Source organism: Crocodylus siamensis, chromosome 10 (genome assembly GCF_052110815.1).
Source record: "Crocodylus siamensis isolate JL-2025a chromosome 10, ASM5211081v1, whole genome shotgun sequence".
NCBI lineage: Eukaryota > Metazoa > Chordata > Crocodylia > Crocodylidae > Crocodylus > Crocodylus siamensis.
In genome coordinates, this window is record NC_143404.1 from 36,820,144 (window position 1) to 36,838,637 (window position 18,494).

The 18,494-nt window shown below is 39.2% G+C and overlaps 1 protein-coding gene across 9 annotated transcripts in view; it reads left to right on the plus strand.

Annotated features, from left to right (window-relative positions):
* The window catches only part of ANKHD1 (ankyrin repeat and KH domain containing 1), a 162,395-nt gene that overhangs the window by 139,667 nt on the left and 4,234 nt on the right, over nt 1–18,494 (plus strand). For 5 of the 9 annotated variants that reach the window (XM_090021008.1, XM_090021010.1, XM_090021014.1 and 2 more), the window contains 9 exons: nt 793–909; nt 1,388–1,562; nt 2,781–3,237; nt 6,729–6,875; nt 8,408–8,518; nt 10,018–10,167; nt 10,499–12,114; nt 15,150–15,344; nt 16,449–16,703. In XM_090021008.1, coding sequence (XP_089877134.1) covers nt 793–909; nt 1,388–1,562; nt 2,781–3,237; nt 6,729–6,875; nt 8,408–8,518; nt 10,018–10,167; nt 10,499–12,114; nt 15,150–15,344; nt 16,449–16,703 — 3,223 coding nt within the window. The remainder of the gene's footprint in view (nt 1–792; nt 910–1,387; nt 1,563–2,780; nt 3,238–6,728; nt 6,876–8,407; nt 8,519–10,017; nt 10,168–10,498; nt 12,115–15,149; nt 15,345–16,448; nt 16,704–18,494) is intronic. The other 4 variants (XM_090021011.1, XM_090021016.1, XM_090021009.1 and 1 more) reach the window with 3 other exon arrangements.

An 18,494-nucleotide genomic window follows, 5' to 3' on the forward strand; every position in this document is an offset into this window, starting at 1 on the left:
AAAGGAGGGTGGCACCTTTTAAAACTAACTTGTTAAAAAAAAAATACATACTTTTTTTTTTGTAGGTGACTTGCTACTTCATCAGATGCTGTCACCTACAAAAGCTTATGCGTTTCTGGATGAGTTTGTCTCTAAGGTGCCACCCTGCCCTGCATTGTGCTCGACTTTCAGACTAATATGACTGATTTACATCCCTGTATCATATATAATTTTATTTTTTCTTTCTGTTTTAAGACCTTAAAGGAGTGGCCCCAAAACAAAGCCCTTTGCATTTCACTTTATTTAATTTTAGGAGGTTTATTTAAATAGCTAATGTAATGAAGGAAAGGAGACCAAATTAATAATAATTTATTTTTCTTATTTTAAAATGGGTCCCCTTTTGTAGTAGTGTAAGAGGTGTAGCCATGATGATCCAGTAATTCCATAAGAGGCAAGTGTTTCTTAGAGCGTTGATTGTTATTGGACCAATTGTATAGTGGGGCTTCTTGGACAAGCTTTTCAGAGAAGAATGTATTGTATCCAAAATCAAGACATCAGGTCAGATGATGAAAAATGGCATCTTAGTGGAATGTTTGAGAAGCTTTTCACAGTTTGGTAATGTCCTTCTTTTAATATCAAACAGTCCTTAGTAAATTACTGAATACAAACCTTTGAGAAGTATCTTCCTATGTCCTACTAATTGACTCATTAATATTCATAAACATGCCATCTCATATTTGCAGAATAAGCTGCACTAATTCATTTTGGATTTTTTTCAATTATTTTCATAAAATTAGTATTTTTACTTTTCAGGAGCTTCTGAAAAAATGTCACCAGTGTGTGGAGACAATTGTGAAGGCTAAAGATCAGCAAGCTGCAGAAGCAAATAAGAACGCTAGTATCCTGCTAAAGGAGCTTGACCTGGAAAAGGTGAGGGGAAAAATGCTATCATCTTAACTTGATTTTTGACTGGTATAAAGTAACTTTATTTCAGGTATATCGAAACTGGCTGGTTTTCCTTTCTTCAGATTTGTAGTTGCTGCTGTCACTTGAGTCTGCAGTGTATACTTTGACTGTACATGTTTTAATCTAATCTCAGAATATATAAAATGTTACATCTATTGTTGAGACCTTTTGACCACCATAGGCAACAAATTGGAAACAGTGTGCGTTAACAAGTACTATCCCCACTGATCCCTTTCAGAAAAGGTGAGGACTGTCCTTTTTTGAGTAATAACTACTTCCAGTTTCAGGTCATCATGACTAGCAGCATAAGAAACTTTGAAGGAATTGCCTTTGTGCTATGTGCAGCAAGTAGTAATATTGATGACTAATTCAATTAGTAGCACTCCTTGCTTTGGTACTAATGCTTAGTATGGTTAAATATGGATGCTTTTGCTTCCCACAGTCAAGAGAAGAAAGCAGAAAACAAGCTCTTGCAGCTAAACGAGAGAAGAGAAAGGAAAAGAGAAAGAAGAAGAAAGAGGAACAAAAAAGAAAGCAGGAAGAAGATGAAGAAAACAAACCTAAGGAAATTCTAGAGCTGCAAGAAGATGATGATGAAGAAGAAAATGATGATGAAGGTAAAAAATATATATATATATTTTTTTACTTTGAAAAGCATGCATTTTCTGTGTTGGTAACTGTGTTGGTCTAAGGACAGAGGCAGACAAGGTTATTTGGGTAAATATATCTTTTATTTAAATGTATCACTATATTTGTTTTTTAGTGTATTGTGGATCTATGCATAACATTTTATAGATTTGTGATCTGATTTAGCGCCATATTTATACTTGATTATGTTAATTCTAGGAGTAGGAATAACGCTTTTTATAATTGGCCCTATTTTATTATTTTGCATTTCTATTATTTTTGTTTAAACTTTATATTATGGTTGTATATCTGTTATGTTGTTTTCGGGAGCATGGCTTTCAGCCTGAATCCTTAATAATAAATTGAATTAATATCTTTTATTGGATCAGCTGAATAGTTGGAATAATTGTTCTTTGAAAGCTTTTGGGCACAGGTGTCTTTCAGGCAACAAGAGAGTCTGCTGGTCTTCCCTCTAGGGTCCAAATAGAAAGCGTAAGCTTGTATTTGTAATTTATGTACCGAATTGTGTGAGCAAGCTTGTGTTTTTGAGCAAGGTTTACTGGCAAAATGGACTGTTTTAATTTGTTATTAGTAGAGAGCTTACAGTGGGAGAAATAGTGTAGATGAATAAAAAAAAAAAAAAAAAAAGCATGGGAACATAATTACACCATGCTGCATTTTTGTAGCCATTGGTTTGTAGCCTAAATAACCTTTTTTTTTTTTTCGATATTAGTACAAATACTGAAGTGTACATATTCCGGGATAGCCAAAAACAACTTTTAAAACCTAAAGTGACTTCTAGTTTTAAAAAAAGTCTTATTTGCCTCAGAAGAGCAAAATATCTTTAAAGAAATCAAAGGTCTTGCTGAATAGGCTGGTCCAGTTCTCTCTCTCCACTTTAGGGTTGCTTTTGCTCTGGTTTTTACCATACAGCCAAAAGTTTAATTTGACAATTTATTGTTCCTAGTGAATGAAACTGCTTTTGTTAATTGTCACATTCCTTCAGTTCTTTCCTTCTTCCCAAATCAAAATCCCCTCAGCATATCTAGGATGTTTGTAATAACTAAAACAGTTGCTTTTATTATTGTAGTGGAAGCTGAGACCAGAATTGCAACTTTAAATGTAAAGTATCATTGATCAGCAAGAATTTTCTATCTTGTCTTAAAAATACATGGTAAATACTTTTTATCTATTTTTATTCATTTAAGTGGAGCAAGAAGTTCCTATAGAGCCTCCCAGTGCAACCACTACAACTACAATTGGAATCTCTGCAACATCAGCAACTTTCACAAATGTCTTCGGGAAGAAGAGAGCCAATGTGGTGACTACCCCCAGCACCAACCGAAAAAACAAGAAAAATAAAACTAAAGACACTCCTCAGAATGTGCAGATAATTTTGCCAGATCAGCATATATCTCTAGCACAACAAAAAGCAGATACAAATAAAATAAATGGAGAGCCAAGAGGTGGCAGTGCAGGTGGGAATAGTGATTCTGATAACCTGGATAGCACAGATTGTAATAGTGAGAGTAGCAGTGGAAGTAAAAGCCAGGAATTAAACTTCACTATGGATACAAACTCATCTACTGATAGGCGATACTCCTCGTTGCTGCTCCCTTCTCAGGAAGAAAAGTCTAGCACCTCAGCTCCAAAAACACCAACAAGGTGAGCCATCAGTTTCTGTTCCTCACCCTTTTAGAACACTACCTTGGTCTGTATCAGTGTAAATATTTGCTGGAGATGAATTACAGCAGGTAAATCGCATCAGTTTGTGAGACTACAGTCTTAAAATTCTGTTTTATTGCATGGTTTTTAAATAGCTGAATTGACTTGGGTGTGCCAGTTTTAAAAATGAAAAGTAAATGAGAATTCTGGCATTGTTGGCAACTCCATACAAAATTGGAGTGCTCTGCTAAATCAGGATCTCTGTGCACTTGTTAGATGTGTAAAGTGAATCATTAACTGAATGGATTGTGAAAAGAGCTTATGGTAAAAGGATTGGGAACCTCAGTGTCAGCTTTATTTATAGTCTTACAAAAGTAGTTCCATTATTCCGTAATGCTGTTATATGGTTTGATAATTCATTCACACGAATAGTTCTGTGATTGTTTTTGTTTTAAATAGGGCAGGATGACAGGTTATTTGGTAGTGAGATACAGAACCCTTCATCTTCAGACTGTCTACTAGATTCCTTTATATCCAGCCTGGACCAGAAGGTCAAAGTAATATAATGGCTGTACACTGGCTTGTGTAAAATAAGTTGGAGGTTCAGTCTGGTTCCTAGTGAATACCTTATAAAATACAGAAGCCACAGTCTGAATAGTGATACAAATCTGAATTTATGACCTTTAATATAGCTACTTTTAAAGTCATGTTTTCAGACACTTTTATAGGGTTTTATGCAGGAATTTTGTAGCATTACTGCCTGTGTTTTGCCTGCACTGAGTAAAGAGGGCATCATTTTTATGGTTGTGATCAAGATGATTTTAATAGTGAAAAAAGTAAAATAAATCTTTTAAAAGAACACAAGACCTACACCTTGATTTTGTGTTTTACTTGACAGCCTGAAAAGAGGCAAAAACTCTAATTTCATTTAAAATGTGTTCATTGAAGACTAAGATGCATTTTGCAGACTGGAGGTTAGGGCTTATGGTAATCAAACATCTTCCTGTAACCTGGCACAATTTGAAATATTCCTCAATCCATAGCAGTTTTCCTTCTTCTTAATTATTTTTGGCCCTGTTTGCATTTTCAGTACCAGGTACCAGTATATAGATAGTTCAGTCTAAAACTGTGTGCTTGTTCTTTGATGCTTCAAGACTAAGCCTCTTAAAATATATATATCCACAGTAGCTTGCAAGGCACATGATAATATCACTATAAACATCACTTTTTTCATCATAATTTATTTTTCAAGACAGCAGCAAACTTTTCAGTTATCCGGATAAGCAGTCCTTTGTCTCAAGTAAATGGAAAGCCAGAATTGGACAAGTGAAATTTGACTCGTGTATTAAACTACAGGCAGTCCTCAGACTTGCAACACAATTGGTTCCTGAAAACGGCATCTTAAGTTGAAACATTGCAACTTGGAACCAATTTTCTCATAAGAAACAATGTTAGAAATGGGGGATTGGTTCCTGAACCAAGACCCAATATCCTATTTTCACCAAAAAGACCCCAGAATTTTGTACTTAATCAATTATAGATGAGTAATATAGCTACAATAATGTATTTATATTGTAAATACCAATCATATTGATTTGGAAGGACTTTTTTGAGGTGACTTGCTGGACTTTTGGAGGGTTCTTGGCTAGAGTAGTCTCTGGAGTCTTGTCTGCTTTCTTAAAGTGTCCAAGGAAGTTTGGACAGATGTTCTCCAGGGAGGTGATACAGCGAACTTGTTCACTGGCATGGCGCCACATTGGATCAAGTGTTGTTAAATCGACACTGACATCATAAAGTTGAAACGGGTCAATTTATAAACATTGTAAGCGCAAAATGTTGTAACGTGAAACGGTCCAAGTCAAGGATTGCCTATATTAAGTTTCTGAAACATGAGCATCTTTTTCCCTAAATGATCCCTTTTACAGCCCATTTGAATTTTTTGTATTTGATTGCCTGCTTTCCTTGCCATGCTTATGATAAAGTTAACCATATCTGTACTTCAGAACATTTGCTTTTAAAAGTCACGCTGTACTGAAAGTTTTGCTATTCTAATTACAAGTATCACCTAATAATTACTTAGTGGCAGGAAAAAACTTTGTTTGTCTTTGCTACTTTATTTTGTATATGACCAGTTTCATAGAATCCTAGAGAAGCAGGGCTGGAAGGGACGTCTAGTGGTCATCTAGTCTAACCCTCTGCCTGAGGCAGGATTGCCCCTATCCAAGCCACATGTTTCACTGTTTTGGGGGTTTTTGCTAATAGGCTTTTGTAGGAAATGTTTTAATTCCATAATAATCAGATTTTTTGAGGCTTAGAGTCTACAGGAAACATACAGGTGGTCTGTTGAACTGCTTTGTTACATTGGTAAAGCACGCACAAGCCAAAAGAAAATTTTGCGAAATGTATTGTTTGAGCATCAGTCTTATACATCAGCAGAGTTCTTTTATATGTAGGGGTTGCTTACACGGGAATTGAAATCTGAGTTTATTTGGTAGATAGAACATGAACAGATTGTCTGACTCAATCACTTGAGACATAGCAAGTAAAGGAAGACAGAATGAAAAAGTAGAACAAAGGGGCTGCAGGTAACAAGGGAAGACCTAGTATAGGGGTAGGCAACCCCTGGCACAAAGTGCCAGAGTGTGGCACTCAAAGGCATTTTGCTTGGCATGTGTGCCTCTGGATGGGTGGCAGGGAAGGGCCAGGGCTACATGGTCACAACAAAGATCGGGCCCCTCGTGGCTCCCCTGCCATCCACACCTGGCACACCAGCATCTTACAAGTTGAAGTTGGTGTTTTTGGCACTCTGCCCAAAAACATTGCTGACCCCTGACCTGGTACAAGAGGGATTGATGGCTCCAAAGCTAGAGATCTTTGCTGACTTGCATTTACTTTCCTGATGTGCCACAGATTTACTGTTAGCTTAGACTAAGGAAGGTACATTGTCAAAAGATGTCTTGGTGCTTAACTTATTGAAATCAGTGAGAATTAAATGCCTAAATACCTTAAAAATACATGACCTTTACTATTTTTACTCTGCTTTGCCATCTTCAAAGTGGGTGGCGGGAAGTAGATTTTTCTTCCTGCTTCATGTAAGGATTAGCACATGTTTATGAAATGCTCAGATTTTGATAGTATGGGATAGAAGTACCTAAAGTTAAGTTGTTAACGAAGTGTTAAACGACGACAAAAATATAGCATGCATCACAGATAGGGATTTAACCAGGGGGTCACGCACCTCCTAGCATAAAGGGCATTTTAATCTTGTCTCTGGTATTGTTTGATGTAATTTAGGCATATGGTTGTCAGAGAATTTGTAGGTTCTGGACAACTGGTGAGGAGATATGATGGAGACTCCCTTTCAACAACTGTTGCACAATATGAATAAAAGAATTTTAGTGTTTATATTTTGCCTTTCGTAAAATGTATGTCTTACAACAACTTTTGTAACTTAATTTTATAATTTGTGATCAATACATCTCTGTTCCCAGACTTGACGATGAAACTAATCCAAATTCATTATCAACAAGTTACAAATCTGTGTCCCTGCCTCTTGCCTCTCCAAATGTGAAGCTGAATCTTACTAGTCCAAAAAGAGGCCAGAAGAGAGAAGAAGGCTGGAAAGAAGTGGTTAGAAGGTAAAATATATACATATTTGACTCCTGTAAAACTTAATGATAACTTCTTGAGTTTACAGATTACATACCTGTGCAGAAAGTCCAGTAAAATTTGTTTTAATTTGATTATATTATTTTTAATTATTTTATAAAATTCCTTCTTCCCTGATGTACAGTGCTGCCAACAAAAAAGAATTGGTTTGTAGTTGCACACTAGTCAAAAAACCCAACATGGCATTATGTTGGAAAATAGGAATCGAATCTTCTACTGTATTACCCCTGATTGCATAGAAGCCCCTTTTGTGAGGAGAAACTTATTCAAGCTGCTAAGTGGCAAGGGATTGGTTGAGGCTTGACAGGTAATGAAAAGACAATATAGCAAGCTTGGTCTGGAGCTTAAGGTGGGATTCTTTAAAGAGGGGTGTGGATCAGTGATGATGATGATAAATAGAACTGGACAGTGGGCAAAAGCAATTCGGTCACAACCCTAGGATAGGCTTTAGGGGCATGTTTAAATCAAAGAGCTGCTTCCACTAAAAGACTTCTTCCTAACTGAAAAAATTGTATGCATTTTTGTGACACCAGGTGGCTTATGATTCCGTCATTTTATTAACCTTTTTCTGTTTGCTAGCTGTAGCTGGCAAGTGTTTGTTTTCCTTTTTTTTAATTCTGTTTATTGAAGCAAAATACAGTATAAAACCATAGATACTGGATGTTTTTGGTGCTTGGTGCTTTTATCCCTGACTTTTTTCACATTTTGAAATGCTAAATGGTGACTAAGTAGCCCATTCTAGAGCAACTTTTAGCGTATGTATACTGAACACTATTTTAGAGGATATGAAGTGTGAGGTTTCAGGGAACCTACCTAAACTACCTATTTTTTTTTTTTTTTTTGCTGCTAAAAAAGCCATACCATTTCAATCTCTCAAGTTATTTCATGCCAGTCACAACGTGCACGGTTCCTCCTTTGTTTTGAGTATATTCACAAATATTGTTTTTTGTTATGAGGTGCTTTTGATAAATGCTTGCTCACAGATGCCCACTTGGTGAGTCATGCAGGCATTTAAACCATTAGAAATATGGCTTTGCCAGGGACCTCACTATTGACCCTGGAGCTGCTACCATCTCTCCAGAAAGGTCTCTTGAGTTTCATAGACTCAGTTGAACTGTTATGCTTTACATTTGCTTTTTTTGTTAATATACATTACTGTTTTGTCAGCAATGTTAGTGTTCAAAACATTTCATTCTAAAATGGTGTATTTTGGTAACCCTAAGAAATTAAGATTTGTTTTATGAGGAGTATACTCAAAAAATCTAGTCTGGACCTGTATTTGCTATACCCTGCCATGAATGGCAGTACACCGATACAGTTAAAGAATCATTTAGCAACTGTACGTTGTTTGTGAAGTGCCTGGGAGTTGCACACTTTAATTTCCTTCAAAAGCCCCTCCCAGTTCCAGAAACAGTTCTTCCCACTTCTGTGCATCCCATTGGGTAGAAGGGATTTCTGGCAAAGAAATAACCAATGAAAACGTTCCTTCTACCCTTAACAGGCAAGTGGGCAGAGTTTTGAAAGACCCACCCCCTAGCAATACTCTGCAGCCAACACCCATTGAGCAGTTCCAGCTGCAGAGAGGAGGGCGCTGCTGTTCAGGAGCAAAAAGGTACTGTTGGGTGGCTTTTCAGAGTTAAAAACAGGGAGCTTGTTGTGGGTAGGGTGGGAGACATTAGTGGGTGATTCAGTGTTGCCAACTCAGGATTTTTGATGTTGTTCTTAAAGTCTAAACTTCAGGAACGTGTAAAGCTTAGCTTTCTTATATATACATGTATAAATATAATTGTATATAAATATATATACATGTATAAATATAATTGTATATAAATATATATAAAAGGAAAAACTATAGTTATAGTGTGTACTTGATGGAGGGGAGAGAAATAAATTAAGGCAGGGAAGCATTTAGGATTTTAATAATAGTCAGATGTAAGTCTAAAAATGTCAATTTTAAATTGCATTTTATTAACTGAAATAAGTAATTTCTTGGTCAAGTGATCTAAAATCTTAAATAAAATGAAATTTAGAATAGGTGGAGCTATTAAGGTTATGTACAGTCTATACTGTATTCAAAGATTCTTGAACTTTCATTATAGTAGTTTCTGGAACCCCTTTGAATTCCCTGTAACTGCATAGTTCACTCTTTATTATATACCACTGGTAAGCCTGAAAATCACGTATGGGCTTAAGAGATCCAGCATTTCAGTTTGGGAGCAGGGGGTGGCCCAAAGGGACTTTGGCTGGGGTCTAGATGCAAGTGTGCCTTATGTTCTAAGATGTCTCAGTGCTGTATGCCTGCATTGACGCACCAATGCCACATAAACTTAAATCCTAGCACTTTGTTTAATTAGCTCACTGAGTTTGGGTTGTGGTGATGTGGCCTGAAATACTCATTATTTGTATTTCTGAACATCAGTGCTGCCCTTATAGTGGCTTCTGCATCCCTTTGGACCTAGGAATTTTATAAGTGACCAGTTTGTTAGACAACAGTATGTATATAATGTCACTTGTAGGCTTTCAGAGCATGTGTAGTTTTTCACTTGACGTTTGTGAGAGATGTACTCTAAAAAGGACGTTTGATTGCACCCTGATTTTAAAACCTTGCTCAGGCGAGGTTTTCCAAAGATGTTCAATGCAAACGTGTTAAAGAAGATTAGTATTCTGGCTATAACCTGTGGAAGCACCTTGAATCTAATGACTAATTTCTGTGATTGAAAACCACAAACTTTAGCATTTGAAATGGTGTAGTAATGTGTAAATTAAGATGGTCAGCTAAGATTTCATGTTATTAGAAATTGTAAAAATAAACAATTTAGGACAAATCATGAATAATAGCATCAAACATTGTATGTGTGGTATAATATGCATATATCTGTGATGCCACAGTTGGCTGAAGTGCTGTAAAGAAACTGAGTGTTGAGAAAGACGACTCATTTCAGTGGGAGAGTTTGAGAGGCTTCAAAGAGTGAACTAATTACCAGCAGACAGCCACTTTGCTGCCATGAAATTTTAAAAAAAATGGATGTGTCCATTTGTCAAACAAAGTAAGCTTTTTAATGCTGTTTTTACCTTCTCTGAGCTTCATGTTTGCAATCCTTATGGTTATAGGTCAAAGAAATTATCTGTCCCAGCTTCTGTCGTATCTAGAATAATGGGGAGAGGTGGGTGCAACATCACAGCAATTCAGGATGTCACTGGTGCTCATATTGATGTGGATAAACAAAAAGATAAGAATGGAGAGCGAATGATCACAATAAGGTACTGTATATGAAAATAAATACCTGAGTTGGTACAGTGTGTTACATTCATAGAGTGCTTTACCCTTTAACATAGGACACATTAGTTCCTTGGCACTAGTATAATGGGTATATTGTTGAGATGTATGCTAAGGTATGACTTACTCAAAATTAAATCCATAAAGCAAGTATCAGGAAATAAGCTTATTTATTATTAACTTCCATTTTAATGCTAATGTAGCCAACACACTTTATAAACCCATTTACAGTTATGATGCCCCAAAAAGCATTACAGCACAGTGAGGGTTCCATTTTAAGAGAAGATTAATGCTATACTTTTTTTAAAATTTCAGGGGTGGTACAGAGTCAACAAGATATGCAGTGCAGCTCATCAATGCTCTTATTCAAGATCCTGCCAAGGAACTGGAAGATTTGATTCCTAAAACTCATATAAGAACACCTGCCTCTAGCACCAAATCAATTCATGCAAATTTTTCAACTGGAGTTAGTACTGCAGCTGCTTCTAACAAAAATTCGTTTCCTCTTGGCGCACCACCTCTGGTCACATCACAGTCATCAACACTATCGACTTTCCAGCCCACTAGTAAACTAAACAAGAATGTTCCAGCAAATGTACGTTCTTCTTTTCCAGTGTCTCTTCCTTTAGCTTATTCCCACCCTCATTTTGCCTTGCTGGCTGCCCAAACTATGCAACAGATTCGGCACCCTCGCTTACCTATGGCCCAGTTTGGAGGAACTTTTTCACCTTCGCCGAACACTTGGGGACCATTCCCAGTGAGACCAGTTAACCCCAGCAGCACAAACAGCTCTCCGAAGCATAATAGTTCAAGTCGTGTAGGTAATCAGAATGGGAATATTTTACAGTCAGAGACTACTGGATTAGCTACTTCTAGTTGTCCTATTACTGTCTCATCTGTAGCTGCTTCCACCCAACCACTGTGTGTAACCAGCAGTCGAACTCCCTCATCAGTCAGAAAGCAGTTGTTTGCTTGTGTTCCGAAGACAAGTACTGGAGCAACAGCGGTCTCAACTGTGACAAGCACCTGTAGCAGTCTGCCTTCTGCTTCCTCTGTACCTGCCAACAATGGGCAAGTTCCCACAGCATTTCTGCCCTCCAATGGTCCACAAACGCAGCAATCTACGCTTAAAACGGACTCTCTTTCAACTGTTTCAGTACCCAAAGAGAAGGCGTCAACACCTGACCAGCCTGTTGGAAGTGTGAGCGCACCAACTTCCGTTGCAAGTAGTTGCAGTATGTCAACTAGCAGCAATCCAGGAGTTGTAGAAACTCGCCCAGCAAGCAGTCCTGCACCTCTGAATAATGTCCAAGATGAGATATTGCCAACCAGCATGTCAGAGATGAGTCCTTCTATGTCGATGCCTTTTTCATCTAGCTCAGAACCCACTCCATTAAGCTTAGCTTCCCCCAGATCAGTTGCTGCAGATAATCAGGACAACAGTAATTTACCTCAGTTAGCTGTACCAGCACCTCGAGTTTCTCACAGAATGCAGCCTAGGAGTTCTTTCTATTCAGTGGTACCAAATGCAAACCTACATCAAGATCCTCAGTCTATTTTTGTTACAAATCCAGTTCCTTTAACACCTTCACAAGGCCCGCCTGCTGCAGTGCAGCTTTCATCAGCCATGAACGTTATGAATGGTTCTCAGATGCACATTAACCCAGCAAACAAATCCTTGCCTCCTACGTTTGGGCCAGCGACACTCTTCAATCACTTTAGTAGTCTCTTTGATAGCAACCAGGTGCCAGCCAACCAAGGATGGGGAGACTGTCCGTTATCTACACGAGCAGCAGCAGACCCATCTTTCACTGTTCAGTCTACTTTTCTGAATAACTCTGTGCTTGGACATGTAGAAAATGTGCATCCTGATAACTCCAAGGCTCCTGGATTTAGGCCACCTTCCCAGAGAGTTTCTACTAGTCCAGTAGGTAAGTTGCTAAAATGATGTGCTGGATTAAGGTGAAAGTTGTCATTGATTTTTAACCTCCTCGGGTTGCTCCAGAAGTATTTTATAAGGTTAACATGCATAGAACCCCAATACAAGAGCCGAGTCAGCCAAGTTTGATTTTTTCAGATGCTGTTTTGAATGATAAACATGGATCCTCTGACCTCCCCCTCCAACTCTTCTGGCACTGGGAATGCTGCAGGAGCAGCTTGCAACTTTTGGCCCCTTAATGGAAAGTTAAAGCTCTGTTGTGCTTGATACATATGGGTGGAATTCACTCTAGCATTTATTAGTTGTAGGATGGATTGTCAAGACACTAAATCAAAAGTAGTAGGGGAGGAGGATCTTGTTCCCTATTGCTTGTGTATGGTAGTTGTCTAACCTTCTCATCCTTTGGGACTTGATCTTCATCAATAGGGAGCAAAACACGTGGTAGACCTGTTTCCTCCTTCATAGCACCTTATCCAGGCTGTTAAGGACCTCAAGGGATCATTTAGTTCAACCCATATGATGTGGGGGGGGGGGGAGCTGTTTTAACAGAGCTTAGCGTCAAGTATGTGGCACTTTCAACTTGGCCCATACTGCTGCTACCAGAGTCCAGTCAGTGATCCTCTCCAACCACCACTCGCCACCCTCCACTCCCGTCCCCTATGCCAGAATATTGCAGAAGCCCCCCCTTAGCTCTAAGAGTCAGTAAAAATAGCTCTGCAGGTAGGTTGTTGTCCCCCAAAGTAGAGAATTAGTGAATTTTGAATGTGGGTAGCTGGACAGCTTTCCTTCAAGCTTTTTCAACTTAATTGGCTTTGAGTCCTCCTGTCTTTTGATCCCAAAAATCATCTTCATTTTCAGGGCAAAATTTTTAAACTTGAATATTTGACTTGGACATATACATGAAGTTTGTCTTTAGTAGTGCTGCATTCACATTGTTTTCAGATGACACTACAGGTGTTAAATGTCTGAAAATCAGGCCACTTTCCTCTTACCTTCCTAGCTTCAGGCACACAACTTGGAAGATGTTTGCCATAATCCCTAAAAGAGCTTTTAAAGATATTTGCTTAAATTGGCCACCTCCTGAAGGATGCAAGCAAATAGCACATTTATGACTTGTCTGTTCCCAGTGTACCAAGCAAGACTACATGTTGTTAAAATCGTTGCAGCTGAAGTAGTCCGACTTCATTCCTCCAGTCCTCTAAATAAAATGTTTTGCCTTTCTCCAATAGTCTTCAGCAGCTATTCTTTCTCTTATGGGTGTTTATAGTTGACCAGCTGTTGTCACTGTTGTAAGGAACTTTATGGTAAATAGGATAGTTTTCCATGCAACTCTGATCCCCTAGAATTATGTATGTTCAGGAGTTCTGAGAGTAACTACACTTATAAAGGCAAAATGAGACTTCTTCACTGCAGTAATTTTGCTATTAAATTTATACCCATTTAATTTCTTTAATTTAAAAAAAGCAAACCCTTTGTCCCGTGCACTTACATAGCTGATTTTACTCCAAGTGTATCAGGAAGTTCTGGAACTATATGCAATACTGAGATAGAAATAGTAGATATTATGTCCCAGCACAGTTTACACAGTATTTCCTTGTATCTTTTGAGGTCAAAACTCCCAGTTACCAATTTTGGTATTTCCGTGCTGTGGAGTGTAACAACTCTGGACATCTAAGACTGATAGTTTTTGCTGGTGGTTCATCTTATTTTCATATGACATGGTGTACAGTAAGGCTTATCAAAATTCTGTTCTCTGTGAAGTTGCCACCAAGTTTTATATCACCTGTGTGACTAAGCATAAGTTTATTCTTTTAAGTTCCTTTTCCATATGCTTACACTTTGAGTTTGCCCTAGAATTGGACTTGCAGTAGAGTGCCTAGTTAAGTTCCTTATTCACTTGAATATTTTGGTATTTGTTGCCTCTATCATGAGGCAGAATTTGAGCAGTCTTTCTTTCTCCTAATACAGAAAAATACAAGTTGGAAGCAAAGGGTCTTGGTCCGAAATGAAACCCAAATGAACACAAGAAAATCTGGTTCTATCCTAATTTATGTATATTTATTAATAAACTATGATAAAGGGTGTTGAAGGATTTTGGTGATGATGCATTTACTTAAAGGTCTTGGCTTGAAAATTTGAATCTTCGTCAGTTGTTACGAAATGGACTGTTTTACTTTGGGGAGTGCTGCTAAGTCAGTTCTTTTTCCCTTTACTTTTAATTGAGTATTTAAGAGGGTGCATCAGAAATGTAGTGGCAAAATGACAACTCATGCTGCATGTCTGAGACCAAGCAGGAAGTTGCACAGTAACGGGAATACCGATGGCAGCCTTATCCCATGCACCCATCAGTCATGACTGTGTAGAAAAGTGATGTGATCATTGTAGCCAAAGTAGTTTTATTTCAAAAAGCAATTTTACTTTCTGAAATACCCTCCCTCATACATTGATGCTATCTCATTGGGTTTGGTCAGAAGTACCTTGGAAGAAGACCTTTTCCCTTCATCTAGGAAGATTTAAAGCAATAAAAGTAAAAAAAAAGAAAAAAAGAAAAAAAATTTAAAAAATCTCTGTGAACCTTTAGATAATGTGTAGTATTGTATGTAAGAAAATATGATATCCATCTGGCTCACTTGGTAAAGTGTATTCTGCCCTCTGTCTTCCACCAACCCAGGTCATTCCTGTTTGTTTTGGTGGTTGTACTTGGCTGCTTGGGTGACTGAGGAGGAAGCTGGGACAGTGACTTCTGTGTTAGTCTTGCATTAGTATCTCAGAGTAACTAGAAGTATGGCCCACACAGTATTGTCACAACACTTGACAAAAAATTAAATTTCCAGAATGTAGTTCTCCCTTGATCAGAAACCTGTTTAAGAAATGAAAACCTAATTACACATGAAAATAACCCAGAAGAGGGTGTCTGAACACCAGGTTTAAATTGTGTTTATAGTAGGCCTTTTGGTACCCTGAAGTACTTTCTCAAACTTGTACATTTGACCAATTTTCCTTCTTTTTTTTTCTTTTTCTTTCCAGGATTACCTTCTTTAGATCCATCAAACATCTCTACAACATCGTCTTCAGGGCCCCTGACAGGCTTTTCAGCCAACATACAAGGAGCACGGGTTTATCTTCAAGGGCCAGCACCTGTTGGAACCCCCAGTTTTAACAGACAGCATTTTTCACCACATCCGTGGACAAGCGCAACAAATTCATGTAGGAACTTCATGGGTCTGTCTTAATATTATATACCTTCTTAGTTACTGTCTTAGCAATGATGGCTTTTTTTTTAATATCACTGGGTTTAGAAACTAAGTTGGTTGTTTTTAGCTTTATCAAATATGGGTAATGTAGAAAAGTTTAACTCAGTTCTACTTGAATTTTGTATAAAAAGCCATTGGGTTTTGACAGTGTTTATTACTGACTTATGTGAACAACACTCCCAGGGGCTTGGACTGTATCAACAAGCTTCATTTTTGTGACTAACCCTTGGACTTGTCATAAAATATAATTACATTAGATTAAATTGACGTGGCTTCGTTTAGATTCCATGATGCTTCGTTTAAAAAAAAAAAAAAAAACGCCATTGGATTTCTTTGGTACTCTGTCTTCATACAATTAAAAAAATTCGGTACGGGCTTCCCTTTTCATGGTGAAAATTGACGAGTGGTTTGAGTCCTTAATATATTCTCTTGAATGGAAAGACTCTCCTGTCCTTTCCTGCGACAACATAGTTGTAGTTGTAGCAGCTGCTAGGACACGTGAGGACCCAGCCAGTCGGCTCAGAATGAGATTTCCAAAAGGATAACAGAGTCTTAGTCCAAGGTGGTGGAAATTGTGCTGGGCAGGGTGGGGGAAGGGGTGCATGTTTGAAAATTCTGTCCTTAATTTGTTCCCACTTAGGTTGGAATGTTCAGCAGTTCCAAGAATCAGGCTTCTTGGATGCCTAGATAATTTTGGCTAGGACTTTAAAATAGCTTTGCAAAATATTTCGGGTTTCTTATTTTTTTTGTTTATTTTTTTTTAACTGTACTTGTGCGTCCAGCGAGTGTCACATAATGCTCAGGTGGCTCAAACCATTTGTACAATTATAAAATTATTTTAAACTAAACACTTTGAAAGAAGAATCTTTCTGGAGAACCGAACGGTGATTAGTGCAATTAATATTCAGCCACAAAATATATTATTCAATTGGCTTAGAAAAGTAAAATTTATACACTTGCTTTTTTTCTATCTACTTTACAGAATTTGATTAATGTAGAAGACCATTTATAATATTTAGTTTTATTTGTTAATGTTTCATGTATAATAAAGCAAAAGAAATATTTTTGTCAGCAGGTGAATCTCCTATTCCATCAGTTTCCTCGGGATCATCCTCACCCCTGTCAGCTGCTTCTGCACCTTCTAGCTTGGGCCAGCCAAAAACGGGTAACACAAGTCAAGATCGAAAAGTACCACCTCCCATTGGGACAGAGAGACTTGCTAGAATTCGACAGGGAGGGTCTGTTACTCCTACCCCTCTGGGAACCAACTTCACAGCTCCAGTTGGTCACAGTGGTATCTGGTCATTTGGAGTTAACAGTGTATCGGGTAAGTAAGTTTAATACATCTTAACTAAGCTAGTTTAAGAAAGCTCTGTGACTTTTTTTATGATAATTGCATGCTAAAAAGGTATTAGAGTAATACAGAATTCCAAAGGTATTTTTCCAGGATGAAATTTAAAGTAATGAATGAAACTTGCTAGTTACACATAAAAATGTTCCTTTATGAACTAAGGAATTAAATGTACCATTCAGGGATGGGATATTTTTGAAGAACAAAAATACTTTTCTCCATGATTACTTTTTTAATTCATCGCTGTGCAGTATTTTCAGAGATGGAGAACTCTGTTAGTCCCAAAATCAATCAGTACCAAATCTCTAACCTATAAAGGAGATTCTAAGGGTTGCTTCATGTTCAGCAGTCTCGAAACACATTTCTAGCCAATTACCAATTGTTTTCATGTAAGATCATACCAAATTTATTCTGCTAAAACCATAGTAATTTTCTCTCATGTAATTTTTTTTTACCTGGCTTACAATCTGTGAAGTTACAGGGTAAATGTGGAAGATTTGAAATCTTCTGTACTACTGAATTTGATAGGTGAACTTTTACCTCTTCGTGTCCCATGGCACCCTTAAAAGGAGCTCATGGCACCCCAGTTGAGAATCAGTGTCTTAAATATGTTAAAGTATGTAATGAGCAGGGGTTCCAGGTTTTCTGTTGGCTGTGGAAAAATGTGGATTTTTCCCTTTAAAAGGAGAAAAACTTTGCCTCCTTTAAAGGAGGAAAACCGTGGGAAACAGTGAGTTTCCCCTTGGAGGCTAGCAGAGTTTCAGCCTGCAAGGGGCTGCTTGGGGGACTAGAATGCAGGGGGCGCCACATGGATGTGGCCAGCCATACAGCCATGCAACAGTGGAGAGCACCTTTTACCCAGCTGCCTGCGGGTAGGTCTGGAGGGGGCGGGGGGGGGCAGGTTGAGGCCCCCCACAGTGAGGGAGAGAGTGAGGCAGGGTTGGGGGCTGGGGTGCAGTGCCCAGCCAGGGCAGTCCCTGGGGCCGGGGTAAGAATGCACAGCCACAGGGTCCAGCCGGAGAATGCGACAGAGCCATGGGCAGCTCATCAACAGGGAAGCTGGCTCCCCACCACCATGCACACTCCTGGGGAAAGGGGCATGCCCCCCCCCCCCAAATCTGCACAGGGCAGGGGAGGATGTGGGCTGCCCACTGAGGGCTCAGACCTCCCTGCTCTGCTGCCTTCCCCCCAGGGGCTTCTGCAGCCCAGCAGGTGGAGCCTGGCTTAGGAAAGCGGAGACTCAATGCTGCTGGGAGCCCCACACCACCATGGTGAGGCACCCCCCTACCCTCCTGGCAGCAGCAGGGAAAGGGAGGGGGTCATAACCCTGCCATTGCTGACCTTTCTGCTGCCAAATGGGCAGGGGGCACCTCGCCATGGCAGTACAACTGATGTGGGGCTCCCAGCAGTGGTGCTGACAGCAGTAGCACTAAGCCTCTCTGCTGTCCTATGCTGGGTCCCACATGCTGGGCTGTGGAGGCCCCTGGGGGAGGGCAGCAAAGTGGGGAGTCCCATAGTGGGCAGCCCACATTCCCTTCCTGTGGGGGGGTGGGGGGAGGAGAAGGATCTACTTTGGCCATGCTGCCCGTGTGTTGCGGGGTGAGGAGAGAAGCTTGGCTCTGTGCTATGCTTCAGCTGCAGCATCCACTGCCTTCTGCGTGTAGCAGTCAGGGCTTAGGCACTGCTGTGGGAGGGAAGAGGGGGCTGTGTAGCCCTAGCCCTGACAGATGGGAACCCCCTCCAGCAGGACTAGGTGAGGGGGGGCAA